Source organism: Micromys minutus (genome assembly GCF_963924665.1).
Source record: "Micromys minutus genome assembly, chromosome: 13".
Taxonomy (NCBI): domain Eukaryota; kingdom Metazoa; phylum Chordata; class Mammalia; order Rodentia; family Muridae; genus Micromys; species Micromys minutus.
In genome coordinates, this window is record NC_137982.1 from 1631176 (window position 1) to 1645720 (window position 14545).

Genomic DNA, 14545 nt, shown 5'->3' on the forward strand with positions numbered 1-14545 from the left:
CACAGTGTTAATATTCTGTTACTCTCAGAGAAGAAAAACCCAGCTTTATAGATATTTAAGAAAGGGTTTCACACTGTCCCAAGCTGGTTTAGTTTACTATGCAGACTTGAATGGCCTTGAACTTAAGGCCGTCCTTCTTCCTCAACAGGGGATGATAGTGTAAACTACCACAGCTGCTTTCTGGGTCTTCTTGGTCAATAAATACTTCCAAACTTTTCCCAAAAGCTGTGGCAAAGGGTTGGGTCATAGGGCACATGGAAACAGGAAGTAAGCAACAGGCTTGGTTGGGAAATGGGTCCTGGCAGCAGCAGTGTATTGGACCAAACAGAATTTTGTACTGAGGGATAGAATTGTCTATCTCTATCTCTGAGCTAGGCTCTGTACCACATAGCCCCTCACAGAAAAGTGGTTTGTGTACTGCACTTGGGGAAAAGACCAGCAGCTTTACAAGGAGATAGGGCTGACTGAGTGAGGTGAAGTGTCAGGAAAAACTTCAGGTCTTCTTCCTACCAACAGAATGTGTGGTAGCTGGTAGGCAATGCCACAGATCTTGCAAAACAACCTTTATTGAATCACTAGAGGCCATGGGGACGGGACCTAAGGTTTCAGTTCTGGAGTCAAGATTCTTTCTTCAATATGCCTAGCCTGGGGCTCTAGTGCTGAGGAGACAAAGTGAGGGGCTCCCACAGTACTTGGACTAGGATCAGGACATTCTAGGCAGCCCAAGGGAATACAGTAGCTTCAGAGAGAGGTTCCTCATGGAGCTGACCAGGGGTTCTGGGTCCCCATAGCACTTGGGAGTACAGAGCTGGGAACACCTTTTCCATTGGACTGTCCTAGGGCTTTTCTTGTCACTCAAGGCAGGTGGAAGTCAGAAATGCCCCTCTGGACACCAGAGATAAAAGACATCTGAGCCCACAAAGAACAAAGATGCTTTAGGACAGACATGTTGGGGACTGAGCAGCTATAGGCCACAGCTGAAACAGGCACTCGTCAGCTGTCCTTGCCTCCACTATTCTTCTGGTCTGAAGCTGTGGCTTTAGTCAGGTTCCCAGCTTCTCTTTTGAGTACACTAAGCAGAGTCTGAGAGCTCTCCAGGATCTGGGGCCAGAGAAATAGAAGAATGTTATTTCTCTAGTAGGAAGGTCCCATTGCCTCAGCCTCTGATACTGGAGGATGGGAATCTCAATCTGGCCATCTGTGCTGCAGCCGATGGGTTATGGTAAAATTATCCTCCCTCCTGCACCTGTCCCAGCCAGGCTGGGTTAGTTCGGGCCCACCACAGTGTACTGTCCAACACACCACTGCTCACGCTCTTAGATCCCGCAGACAGCCCACTGTCCCCGCCAACAGCCTCTGAACCACAAGGGGCCCTACCTAGCCTCAGACGGTAGTAAGCCACTGACAACGGACATCTGAGAGCCCCACCTTGAGATAAGCTGCCTCTGTCTCTGCGATGGTCCGGTCAAACTCATTGCGAGAGGCGATCTTGCGCGCCAGGTTCTCGTTGACGCGGGCCAACTTCTCCGTGAGCTGTCTCACCTCATTCTGTAGCCGCTGCTTTTCGTCCTCCTCCTGCTGGATCTGCCGGCACAGCTCCTCTCGCTTCTGACACAACTCCTCGATGCCTAGGGTGGGCGGGAAGACAGAGCTGTAGGTTGGGGCTCGTGAGCTTCGGACCCCGACCAGCGCGACAGAGGCAGGCCGCAGAGCGGGGCTCGTGAGGCGTGTCCATGCAGCCTCCCGAGTGGGTCGGCCAGCCCCCGGCCCACGGCTTTCAGCACCCGACGCTCACACTTGACCAACTCGTTGTTGTAGTTCTGCAGCGCCGCGCCCTGTTGGGTCATGGTCGGCACCCGGTACGGAAGGCTCAACCGCCGCCTACACAGCCAAGTCCGCGCCTGCGCACTGTCTCCACAGCGCACGAACCAGCAAACGTCACCGCCACAGGTCCGCGCCTGCGTCATCACCGTGCGCTACACTGGGCGGGTCTGTTTTGTGGACAGTGATGGAGGCCGAGGGTGTGGCGGCGGCGGCGGCGGCGGCGGCGGCTACGGCCGCGACGACTACAATTGTTTCCGCCGATGACTGCGACTCTAGGCCTGGACAGGAGCTCTTGGTTGCCTGGAATACTGTGAGCACCGGTCTGGTGCCGCCGGCCGCGCTGGGGCTGGTGAGGCCGGGGAAAGGTTGGTCGGGCCTGTGCAGAGTTGCCGCGACTTTGTGTACTTTAGGGAGTCTACCCTTAGGTCTTCAGAGCTCCGTGCTCTGCCTCTAGTGGGCTTGCCTCCTTCCTCACCTACGTAATTTGATTTCCTGACAGCTCTTCCGTTGCTGATTTTCCTCCCCCCACATCCCTCCTCTCCTTTTACCCTTATTCCGCCCCTCTGCTCACGGTTTTCGATCCAGGCATCTTCCCGGACCAGCGGTGCAGTCCCACCAAAGGAGGAAGAGCTTCGTGCAGCCGTGGAGGTTCTGAGGGGCCACGGTCTGCACTCGGTCCTAGAGGAGTGGTTCGTGGAAGTGCTGCAGAACGACCTTCAAGGCAACATTGCCACGGAGTTCTGGAATGCCATCGCCTTGCGTGAAAACTCTGTCGATGAACCCCAATGCCTTGTGCTGCTCCTGGATGCGTTCGGTTTGCTGGAAAGCCGCTTGGATCCCTATCTGCATAGCCTAGAACTCCTAGAAAAATGGACTCGTCTGGGCTTGCTGATGGGCGCTGGAGCTCAGGGGCTTCGGGAGAAAGTTCACACTATGTTGCGGGGAGTCCTGTTTTTTTCCACCCCCAGGACATTCCAGGAGATGGTCCAGCGCCTCTATGGTCGTTTCCTGAGAGTCTATATGCAGAGCAAGAGAAAAGGAGAAGGGGGCACAGACCCAGAACTGGAGGGTGAGCTAGACAGCCGGTATGCCCGCCGCAGGTACTACCGACTTTTGCAGAGCCCTCTGTGCGCAGGATGTGGCAGTGACAAGCAGCAGTGTTGGTGCCGCCAGGCACTGGAGCAGTTCAACCAGCTCAGCCAGGTCCTGTAAGTACTGCTTCCTGGCCATGCCTCCATTTCTCTGGATGCCTCATTAGTCCTAAATTAAAAAGATCAATGAATAGAGCTAATAAACTGACTGATGAGGTCTTTACACCTGTTCTTGTAACCAGGGATCATTGTGTATCAAGGTTATACTGTCCTGGACATAGACATAGGATGTCTGTACTGTATCTTTATGGGAAGAGCCCTGCTAGGTAAGGGACAGATGTGTGTTGTGGGTTCTCCATGAGCAGGGATCTCCTCCAGGCACAGGCTCAGTCTGCTGGAGCGGGTTAGCGCTGAGGCCGTGACAACCACCCTGCATCAGGTGACCCGGGAAAGGATGGAAGACCGTTGCCGAGGAGAGTATGAGCGCTCTTTCTTGCGTGAGTTCCACAAGGTGAGGATCTCCTCCCTGGTCTGTTTCCTATTAAGGGCAAAAGTGGAGTTGTGGTAGACCTTATAGCAAACAGTGGGCAAGCTGACCAGGAGTGGTGCTGGTTCAGGTTATCTTGATGCTGTAAGAGGCCAATCCTGGACCCTGATGACAAGAACAGATCTGGTATGTACTAAATAGGTCTGTGCATTTAAAATAGAAACCTTAAATCCTGGTCCAGAGGTGGCTCCAAGGAGTTCCTCAGGCAGGTGTGGCAAGACAGGTCTACCAGACCCTTCTCTTTTCACTGCCCTATAAAACATATGCTGACTTTACAGTTCCCATCAGGATTAACCTATAACCAGTCTGTACTCTGGCACATACCTAGGGTGTCCTCAGTGAATGCCTCTGGTTGCCCATATTGAGTTTATAATTCTGCTATGGGTTTCCCAGCATTGTGAAGAAGCTAGGTTCAGCCCCATGAAGTCATACATCTTGTTTCTGCTTCAGTCTATACTTCGAATTCTTCAAGTGTTTATCTGCTGTGGATGCATATTAGCCAAGATGGGGAGTGATCAAAGTGGGTGTCCCAGCAGTGTTGGCCTAGAGTCGTGAACCTGGAAATTCTTGGGGCAGCTGCATTGAACCCTGGGCAGTGGAGTGTAGACTTGATACTTCTGGCCTGGCCTCCACACACAGGTTGGAGCTCCTCTAGGGCTTGCCAAAGGTGTATGGTTACTGGGACAGAATGGAGCTTTTAAATATTATTACACCTCACACACTAATGATCTTTCACAGTGGATCGAGAGAGTGGTCGGTTGGCTTGGCAAAGTGTTCCTTCAGGACAACCCCAGCAGGCCGACTTCTCCAGAAGCTGGGAATACACTGCGTCGTTGGCGCTGCCACGTTCAGAGATTCTTCTACCGTATCTATGCCAGCCTACGCATTGAGGAGCTTTTCAGCATCATCCGAGGTTGGTCCTTCCTCTTACTTTGCAGGACCTACCTTTGCAGTGATTTCCTTTGCTTTGCCTTCTGCTGTTGGCAGCATGGTGAGCTGAGCACAGTGGACTTCCTCTGACATGGCTCAGTCTAGATGAGCACTGAGCAGGTGCCTCTAGGTGTATCCATTATAATCAAGTGTTAACGTATAGAAGAGAGTAGGGTAGGGCTAGAGAGTCGGCTCGTCACTTAAGATGGCTTATTGCTCTTAAAGAATACTCAGGTTGTTGTTAGCACCCATGTGGCAGCTCACAGCCATCTGTAACTGCAGTTATAGAGGATCCCAAACCCTCGTCTGCCCTCCGCGGGTGCAGGCATGCACAGGGAGCCTATACATATGGGCAGGCAGACGGCCCTGCAAATAAACACTCACAGGAATAATACCCTAAATCTAAAACGTTAACATTTGCAGCTGGGCATTGGTGGCACACACTTTTAAGCCCAGCACATGGAGGCAGAGGCAGGTGTACGGATCTCTGTGAGTTTAAGGCTGGCCTGGCATTTTTTACTAATTGCAAGAATCGTTTGACAGCATTATTTCTATTTTCCCAAGAGCTAGTACAACTTGGGACAGTTAAGCTATCTGCCATTGTATACGACGGGAGGGATGACTGTTGTGTGAGTCAAGGCAGCTGTTGGAGCTTAAGTGTCACTGCACACACTAATGCTGTACTAATTAATGATCACAGTGGATCAAGAGAGCAGTTGGTTGGCCTAGTGAAGTGTTCCTTCAGTGAAGCAGTCATATGTGCTTCTGGTCAAGACGGGAGAGTCATCTAAGGTCATCTGTTGGCCTCCAGTGACAGTTACACTGACAGTAGAACGTGTACCTGATGGTGTGTACCTTGTGCTATGTATGTCCTTTAGTGCCTTCTACACCTTTTCATTCACCTCTCTCTGTGGTATGGACGGTTCTCTTTCAGACTTCCCAGACTCTCGGCCAGCCATTGAAGACCTGAAGTACTGCTTGGAGAGGACAGATCAGAGGCAGCAGCTCCTCGTGTCCCTGAAGGTGGCCCTAGAGACTCGACTCCTCCACCCAGGTATTGTGTGGCCGAGGTGGCCTGGCCATTCGAACAGTCCTCAGGGCTCACATACAGTTCTAGCCCTGGATTTGTAGGCCTGAGAAAGGAGCATGATATTAAGCAGTTTTTGAAGTCCTTGGGAGAGCCGGGCTAATCCTGAGCTTTATCTAGTTTTAGAAGAAGTCAGAGCATGATTTGGTTTGGGGGTGGTTTTTAGAATAGACTGTGTCCTAAGGGCAAAGTTTATCTATTACTACTTTTATGCTTCTGTGACCAAATATATGATAGAATCATCTTAAGGGCAAAAGGATAAATTCTCTTGGTCTCAAAAGGTTTTTGATCATACTTGGAAAGGTTGTTGGTTGGCATACTCACTTGACAGGCAAGAAACCAAGTCCTCAAGAACTAAATACTTCTATTAGCTAAGCCCTGATGACAGAGGCCTTTTTTTTTTTTTTTTTTTTTTCTTTCTTTTTTGAGACATAAGTAGCTTTATGTAGACCAGACTGGACTTGAACTCACAGAGTCTGCCTCTCTCTGCCTCCCAATAGCTGGGATTAAAGGAGTATACCACCACACCTGACTTGCTAAAGACCCTTGGGCCTTTAAAAGACCACTGCAAGTTGGGAATCAAGCATTCAAAACATAAGCCTGGGGGCTGGGGGAGATGGCTCAGCAGTAAAGAGCAGTGGTTGTTCTTCCAGAGGTCCTGAGTTCAATTCCCAGCAACCACATGGTGGCTCACAACCATCTGTAATGGGATCCGATGGATGCCCTCTTCTGGTGTGTCTGAAGACAGGTATATTCACATACATAAATAAATCTTTAAAAAAAAAACAACCAAGAAACCAATCATGAGCTTATAGGGACACTCTAAATTCAAAGTCTAACAGACTCTAACTATAAATGGATTAAGATGGGATGGAGGCAAGAAGGTAACTCACTGCGATCTGCTTGAACGAAGTCATAGCAACCTTCAGATCACCCAGCCGTGTGGCCAGCTGCCCATTCAGGTGTTGGTGTTCACCAGGCTGCTTTCCAGGCCACTGTGTGATCTCTGGCTCTTACTCTCTAGGTGTCAACACATGTGACATCATCACTCTCTACATTTCTGCCATCAAGGCATTACGTGTGCTAGATCCCTCTATGGTCATCCTGGAGGTGGCTTGTGAGCCCATCCGTCGCTACCTGAGGTGAGTGGCACTGGCACTTGGCTCTCTCTGCCGACCTCTGGTGTTTGCAGAACCAGAGTGAGTCAGCCCTGACATGCCATAGACATGAGGCTCTGCCTGGGTAGGGCTGGATGGCTCAGGGTAAGGAACCTTTTTCCTTTTGCTAGTCTTAAGGTAGTTGTCCAGCCCACTACAGTGTTGCACTGTGTGTGTATGTATGCATAAAAGAGAGTGCTCTGGTGGATTCCTTGGCAAAGCTGGTCATTAAGCCCCCACTTTATTCAGAGTAGTGCTGGGCTTTTTATTTTGATGAATCCATATGGTATGCCTTTAGTACCTGCTAGTTAACACCAGCCACACTAGCCTGGGCTGTAGTGGGTGTCGTGCTGCCCATGTACATTGTCAGAGACAACAATACTTAATCCTGGCAGGACACGAGAGGACACAGTACGGCAGATTGTGGCTGGTCTAACTGGGGACTCAGATGGGACTGGGGACTTGGCTGTTGAGCTGTCTAAGACTGACCCGGCCTGCCTGGAGACCGGCCAGGACAGTGAGGATGATTCTGGCGAGCCCGAGGACTGGGTCCCTGATCCTGTGGACGCTGATCCTGGTCAGTTTACCTGTTGGCCTCACCTCTGCCTTTTCTTGGGCTTCTTCGGTGGTCTATTGGGTTCTGGTTATAAATGTTGCTACCCAGAAGGAGCCGTTGCCTCAAATTTGGGGGTGGGGAGTCAGAGGTTAGGGCCTTGTTTAACACTAACTGGATTGTTGTATGTTCCCCACCTTAGCTAGAAGGTACCTTTGTGGGTTATACCTGAGAGACCAGGTTCATGGGAAGTCTGCATATTCCACTCTGTCTGTGATTTGATCCTGATTCTCATGTATTAAGGTGTCATCTTTGTCCTGGCCAGGCCCCATCTTTGTCCTGGCCAGGCCCCATCTTTGGCCTGGCCATACTCTGCTGGGTTATCATAAGCTATGGATTCTTTATCCTGCTCAGGTCTTAGCATGAACATGGCATCTTCAACCTTTTAAAGGAAAACCCTTGTTCTATTCCTTATGGCTGATTTATGATCCTTGTGAAATAGGAGGCACTGTTTATGAGAACAGTTGCCTTAGGAACCAAACCCCCTAGCTCTGCTGGGAGACATATTATTCTCAGCTGCCTAGGACATTGAGAGCAAACCCTCCAGGCTGTGTGAAACTGCTATATCCAGTAGGTGAACTCTTAAGTATCACTGTCCTTGTCAAAGTGCTAGAGGTATGCACTAGCTCCTCTATGCTATGCAGCAAAGTCAAGTTCCAAGCGACGCTCTTCAGACATCATCAGCCTGCTGGTCAGCATCTATGGCAGCAAAGACCTGTTTATCAATGAGTACCGTTCACTACTTGCGGATCGCCTCCTCCACCAGTTCAGCTTCAGCCCTGAGAGGTAAGGCAAGGAGCTGGTTGACCTTTAGGGGGCGCTGAGGCCTAAAGTCTCTTTATTCTGTATTCGGAGGAAAACATTACTAGTACTGCCCCTATTGGCCAAGTGTTGTAATAATAATTAATCTCAGTTGACAGTTTCTACCTGCTAATATCATTCAGTTCCCAATTAAAAGACATACAACATTTATATATATAAAACATTAGACGTGGGCAGATATCAGCTCTCTAAGCTATTATGTCTACTTCCCTATTAATCTGAGTTATAACTCAATACGTTTCATCTGGGACCTCTTAACTCCTATTGGCCAGCCTTATAGCCATGTTTTATGATTGATCTACCCTGTGGTATCTTCTCTCCACCTCCTCCTCTTCCTCCTTGTGGTCCTGCCTCAGACGCCAAGCCCAGGAACTGAAACCTTGTCTGCCTCTCCTCTGCCCAGCTATAGGCTGTGGGCATCTTTATTCAATAGTTTTAAATTAAGGAACAAGGTTACATACCATCATCCTCCTCATTCTGAGACAACCAGACTTTTTTTGGGGGGGAGGGCTGGATATTTAGCATTACAATGCATAACAAAAGACCAAACCTCAACGGCCAAAATGACCAAATTCTGGCTGTAGTGTTGTGCTTCCTGCCTTTCCTTCAGCCTAGGGCATCCTTAGCAGGTGGGTTGTCTGGCCCAGTTGTCTGTCTAGGGTACCAGTTGAAATGGGGTCATACTGCAGCCCCTCCCAGACACTTGTTCTTCCAGGGAGATCCGTAATGTGGAACTGTTGAAGCTGCGCTTTGGTGAAGCCCCCATGCACTTCTGTGAGGTCATGCTCAAGGTAAATATCCAGGACTGCCCCAAACACTTGCGCCTGCCACCACCATTAAGCCCAGGACATTGATAAGGTGTCCTTTCTTAGGATATGGCAGATTCCCGCCGCATCAATGCCAATATCCGCGAGGAGGATGAGAAGCGGCCTGTGGAAGAACAGCCACCGTTTGGGGTCTATGCTGTCATATTGTCCAGTGAATTTTGGCCTCCCTTCAAAGATGAGAAGCTTGAGGTCCCTGAGGATATCAGGGCCGCCCTAGATGTTTACTGCAAGAAGTATGAGAAACTGAAGGTACAGCCAGTAGGCCTCTTGGTCGTTTGTATCTCTGGGCATACCGTCAGACCCCACACAGAATTCATTAACCCATGTGGTCTATGTCCAGGTAGCATAGCTGAGCCCTAATGTTGTAAAAGCTGGAGTTCAGTCAGTGTCATGGCCAAGTTCAAGGATCCTTCCTGAGCTTGTGGTCAGTTATGGCATGGGAGGTAAGAGGCTGACACACAGGTGGAGAGTTCCACTCTAGACCATATATATAAATGTGGGTCCTTGTCAGGTCCGGCTAGGAGCAACTAGGTAGAAAATACAGGTAGGTGTGCCACAGGAACCTCTGCAGCATCTTGTTCCTGATGAGGAAAGTGCTGAGCCTTGTTGTGCTTCTTCCTGTAATCAGAAGGCCTCAATTGGCTTCAGGCTAAGGATCTGTGCCCCTAGATGAGTCCCTTTGAGTACTTGAGTAACAGAGTATGACCCTGACTAGAGAAGTTAAAGAAGGAAAGTGTTTGTGTCAGTAGCTGTGAGAAACTCACTGCCTGGCTTAGTTTCTGAGAGTCTAGCTATGGTCTTTGTGGCCTTTACCGACACCAGGTGAAAGTGTGGTTACTGGTCACCAGTATGTCCTGTTTTGGTCCATGCCACGACGGTGTGTCTAATTACAGTCGTTTGAGTACTGCAGCCCTACCACTTCCTGGTTGAGGATATCTGGGTGGCCAGTCCTGTGTCCTCTCCTACTGCTCCTCTGACCTGTTTTGAGTATGAGGTCCTTGTTGGCTTTCCTTTTTGCCCTGGGTCCCAGACATGGCTTAGCCGCATCTTGTTGATCAGATCCAAAGAGTTAGGATGGACACACATTAGTGTCATTTATCTCAATTTTTGCTCATACTGGAATGGCTTTGGTAAACCCCAGTGTTAGGAAAGCTAAACTGGCTGCAACTAGGGGAAGCTGCTGATGCTGCCTCTTTCTGGCTGTAAAGTCGGTTTATTGGTATGCTTCTTCCTTAAGAGCTGCAGGGGTCCCAGAGGGTGTCAGACCATCAGCTGGCTACGGGAGCGGAGTAATCAGTGTTGTGGGTGCTGCCTTAATGAAATACTGCAGGTTACAGGGTTTACCAGGTTAGAGATGTATTACTGGGTTGTGTGGCCCCAGAATGCTCTAAGGGAAACAATCCTGCCTCTTGCAGTAGCCCTAGCAGATCTAAATAAATGGCCTTTTTGTTTGTTTTGCTTTTGTTTTTCAAGACAGGGTTTTTCTGTATCGTTCTGGCTTTCCTGGAAGGAAAGACCAGGCTACCCTCCAACTCAGAGATCCAACTGCCTCTGCCTCCCAAGTGCTGGGATTAAAGGTGTGTGCCACCACTGCCCAGGAGGTAATTGTATATCTTTATGTTCAAGTTTTCTCTGTGTCTGTTTCCCTCTTCTTGGGATACTAGTTATATCAGACTAAGGACCAATTTTATTGCAGGACAACCTTTTTAGCAGATTACATATTTAATGACTGTGTTTCCAAATAAGGCCATATTTGGAGACAGGACTTAGAGTGTCAGTGGAGAGTCAGTGTCTCGGGCTTTACTTACTCTTTGAAGGGATACAGTTTGGCCCACGGCAGTCTGTGGTTGCTAAAATAATATTCTTCCCATGAGCAAGTTAGCCAATCCCAGTATTTCCTAAGTTAACCACTTCAGCGTCAGTTCTTACAAGTCTCTTCTAGTCCACGGGGGGAAGTGCGTGTAGCACTGAGGACACTGAAGCAGGACAGCATTACGTAGGCTGGCTATAGAAGGAGGATGAGACCCCTCCCCCTGCAGTGGATCCATCTGAAGCAGGTTTCATCTCCAGCTCCATGCTGTGAGGTTGTTTTGATCCAAAGTCCATTGTTAAAACACGCCTAGTTCAGAAATGGGCATTCCCAAAGGTAAGAAGGATCATGAGCCTAAAGCAGGTCTGAAACCCAGCAAGCTTGCCTGACAACCCCGTGTGCACTCTCCTGTGTCTCTGTCACTTCTGTCAGACTGTCACTCAGTGCTTTCCATGAAGTGTTCAGTGTCCAACTTATCAAGTGCCAGTGTGGTCCTGGGCCAAGGGTGCTGGAAACACCTGTCACCCCAACCTTGGAAGGCAGGCGCAGCAGCAGCACTGCTAGTCTGAGGCAGGCTTGCTGTGTGCATCACAAGCTTCAAGACAACTAGAACTATAAAGTCCTGTCTTTAAAAGAAGAAAGTGAGGGAAGGGTTCTCCTGGATGTGCCATGTGTTCCGGGTGGGTCTACAAGTCACAGTCATCTCAGCAAATGTCTAGCCACGGCCTGGTAGTTTTCTGCCGGCTTCCCCCTACTGTCTAGTACTTTGTTCCTCATTTCATCTGAGCTCTCACCAGAAGGTCGTCTTAATGTCCTCATCTCTGCCAACATTGTCCTCCTTAGTGTGTGCAGCAGCTCTCCTTGAGCCTTCACCAGCGTCCTCCTCATGCCAACAGACTGACCAATCTAGCGTTTAACTTCTATGTACTTCCCCATTGTACAGACAAGTTCTACATTTCAGGCATTTTTAGCAGTTTCCCTCCTTAGAGCCAGAATCATCTTTGATTTTTCCTTTTGAGACAGGGCTTCTCTATGTAGCGGTGGCTATCCTGAAACTAACTCTGTAGACCAGGCTGGCCTCAAACTTTAACAGAGATCCACCTGCCTCTGCCTCACAAATGCTGGGATTAAAGGTATGTACTATTCATACAGTAGAATCTTCATTTATTATGACTTCTTTAACAAAGTGTCATGGGCTGAGTCTTTTTTTTTTTTTTTTAAGATTTATTTATTGAATTCACTGTAGCTATCTTCAGACACACCAGAAGAGGGCATCCAATCTCATTACAGATGGTTGTGAGCCACCATGTGGTTGCTGGGATTTGAACTCAGGACCTCTGGAAGAGCAGTCAGTGCTCTTAACCACTGAGCCATCTCTCCAGCCCATGGGCTGAGTCATTTTAAACCACAGAAGAATACTGTTTTAGTTCTGGGAAGTAGGATTCAGTGTCAGGGTTGGCAGGACTGTACTCCTCCTGATGCCTCTAAAAACCCAGCTTTTGGTATATCAGCACACTCACACCTCTCATAACCAGCCCCTTCTGTGCCTTAAGGCCTACCCTACTTCAGTATGATCTCTTTTTAACTAATTACATCTCCATTAACTCTTTGCAAATAGCCCATGTTCTGAGGTACTGAGACATAAGAGACATACAATTTATCAGCAGTGTTCATTGTTATATCATGGTTGTTCAGGAGCTAAGGACTGGAACCAAGTTTCCTGGTCTTGCTGCTGATACCTGCCTGCCAGGGATGGCATCGGTACAGGCCATTGGTGCAAAAGCCATTCCTTGCTGGGTAGCATGGCATATGAGCCTATGCCTTGTTCATCTGGACCTGCCTGGAACCCACTGGACTGTTTTTGATAATTCCTGCTCAGGCTATGCGGACACTCAGTTGGAAGCACACCCTGGGCCTGGTGACAATGGATGTGGAGCTGGCTGACCGCACCTTGTCTGTTGCGGTGACCCCAGTGCAGGCAGTGATCTTGCTGTATTTCCAGGATCAAGGTGAGTCCCTAGAGCCCCATCTGGTCTGCCTTGAACACACTACTTTGGGACTAGTGCTAGGCTCTGCTGTCTGATGAGCTGTAAGGTGACATACTGACACCCTTGTCCCCTGCAGAATTTAGGGGTAGCCACTGTTGTTTTTACCTATGAGTTACACAGGAGAATGCATCTGTATCTGGGGGTCTAGTTAGCTAGCAGGTATTGGAGCAGGTATAACCTCCAGTGTACCTGCATCCTGTGGCTCTGCATACAGCTAGCTGGACCCTGGAGGAGCTGAGCAAGGTGGTGAAGATGCCTGTGGCACTGCTGCGAAGACGCATGTCAGTGTGGCTGCAGCAGGGTGTGCTGCGGGAGGAGCCTCCAGGCACCTTCTCTGTCATTGAGGAAGAGCGGCCTCAGGATAGGGATAACATGGTGCTGATTGACAGTGATGATGAGAGCGACTCGGGCATGGCCTCCCAGGCTGACCAGAAGGAAGAGGAGCTAATGGTACGTTGGCCATTTCTACATTGGGCTGGGGTAGGCCAAGCAAGTGGCCAACTAACCATGCCTGGCTTCTGTTTCTAGCTCTTCTGGACATACATCCAGGCTATGCTGACCAACCTAGAGAGCCTCTCTCTGGAGCGCATCTACAGCATGCTCCGAATGTTTGTAATGACTGGCCCTGCGCTGGCTGAGATTGACCTGCAGGAGCTCCAGGGCTACTTGCAGAAGAAGGTTCGAGACCAGCAGCTTATCTACTCTGCAGGTGTCTACCGCCTGCCTAAGAATAGCAACTGAAGTTTCTCTTCCAGACTCTTATCTACAGTGTTTATGCCTGGATGGCAACCCCTGGATAGACAGCTAGGGTACCTTCTGTCCCCATGTTCCTGTGCCCAGCTTCTGCCTATTCCTGCCTAACACCCAAAGAACAAATTAAAGCATATTAGCTCATCCTTTCATGTATTTTGTTGGGCCCCGTGAATACAAACAGGTCTGCCTTCTATAGTCACCCTGCCATAACCCTACAGGGCCTGGATTCCCAGTAGCAGTAGCTACCCAAGAAGCCAGGCTTACCCAAGCCTGAGCTTGTGTGTTTGGGCAATAGATTTCCCCTAAAGCTAACTTCTGTAGCCCGTCCTAGACATATGCTGGTGCCTGTTTCGGCAGCTTAGAGTCTCCTGAGTCAGACTTTGGCCCCATTCTGCTTTTGTGACCTTTAAAAGGAACTCTTGGGCCTTCACTTGTGTGTAGCAAATGTGGAGTCAATGCAAGGCTTTGTGCTGTTAGGATATTTACACTTGATCAGATCCTCAGGTGAGGCAACCTGAGGCAGGCAGTCTAGGGCTGCCTAAGGACACAGGTTAGTGGCCAGGGGATTATTAGACCTTGGTCCTTTTTTCTCTACTAGTCATACTGTTTGGAGCTTACAAGTATGTACTGAGATTCTTTCATGTTCCCCAGAGCTGCCGTCAGAAGTACAGGAAGAGAAGAGAAGCCAGGACACAGTAATCCCTTCCCCCAAGTAGGGGCTCAGCCACTCTTGTAGGTAGGCTGTCCCAGACACTGTTGAGGACAGGTAGGCCCTGCCCTCAACCTTGGGGTCTGTATTGACTAGATAACACAGTGGTGGAACACAGCGTGGGTTCCTGTGTCCCTGGCCCAGAACAGCTGTTTTCAGTCAGGAAATACTGACCTGAGGGACCATCCTCAAAGGAAATGAAAGCCCTTTGGAATCATTGAGTGCACACCCAGATCCTGTCCAAGGTGGATCCCAGGCCACAAGCCACACCCAGCTTGAGCTGTTGCCACTACCCCAGTTCCCCCAAGCCCAGTCTATGCTACAGAA

The 14545-nt window shown here is 49.5% G+C and overlaps 2 protein-coding genes across 2 annotated transcripts; one reads left to right on the forward strand and one right to left on the reverse strand.

Annotated features, from left to right (window-relative positions):
* Window positions 1–587: 587 nt before the first annotated feature.
* On the reverse strand, window positions 588–1920 carry SSNA1 (SS nuclear autoantigen 1). The gene is made up of 3 exons (XM_080927745.1): window positions 1796–1920; window positions 1429–1628; window positions 588–1101 (listed from the first exon to the last, which is right to left on the reverse strand). The coding sequence occupies exons 1-3, from the start codon at window positions 1845–1847 to the stop codon at window positions 994–996; spliced, it is 360 nt and encodes a 119-aa protein (XP_080783871.1). The 5' UTR covers window positions 1848–1920; the 3' UTR covers window positions 588–993.
* Window positions 1921–2006: 86 nt separating this feature from the next.
* Window positions 2007–13619, forward strand: ANAPC2 (anaphase promoting complex subunit 2). Its single transcript, XM_080927744.1, has 13 exons — window positions 2007–2173; window positions 2410–3032; window positions 3294–3426; window positions 4201–4375; window positions 5327–5446; window positions 6504–6621; window positions 7032–7213; window positions 7894–8035; window positions 8787–8862; window positions 8944–9147; window positions 12588–12717; window positions 12971–13206; window positions 13285–13619. The coding sequence occupies exons 1-13, from the start codon at window positions 2009–2011 to the stop codon at window positions 13495–13497; spliced, it is 2517 nt and encodes an 838-aa protein (XP_080783870.1). The 5' UTR covers window positions 2007–2008; the 3' UTR covers window positions 13498–13619.
* Window positions 13620–14545: the final 926 nt, after the last annotated feature.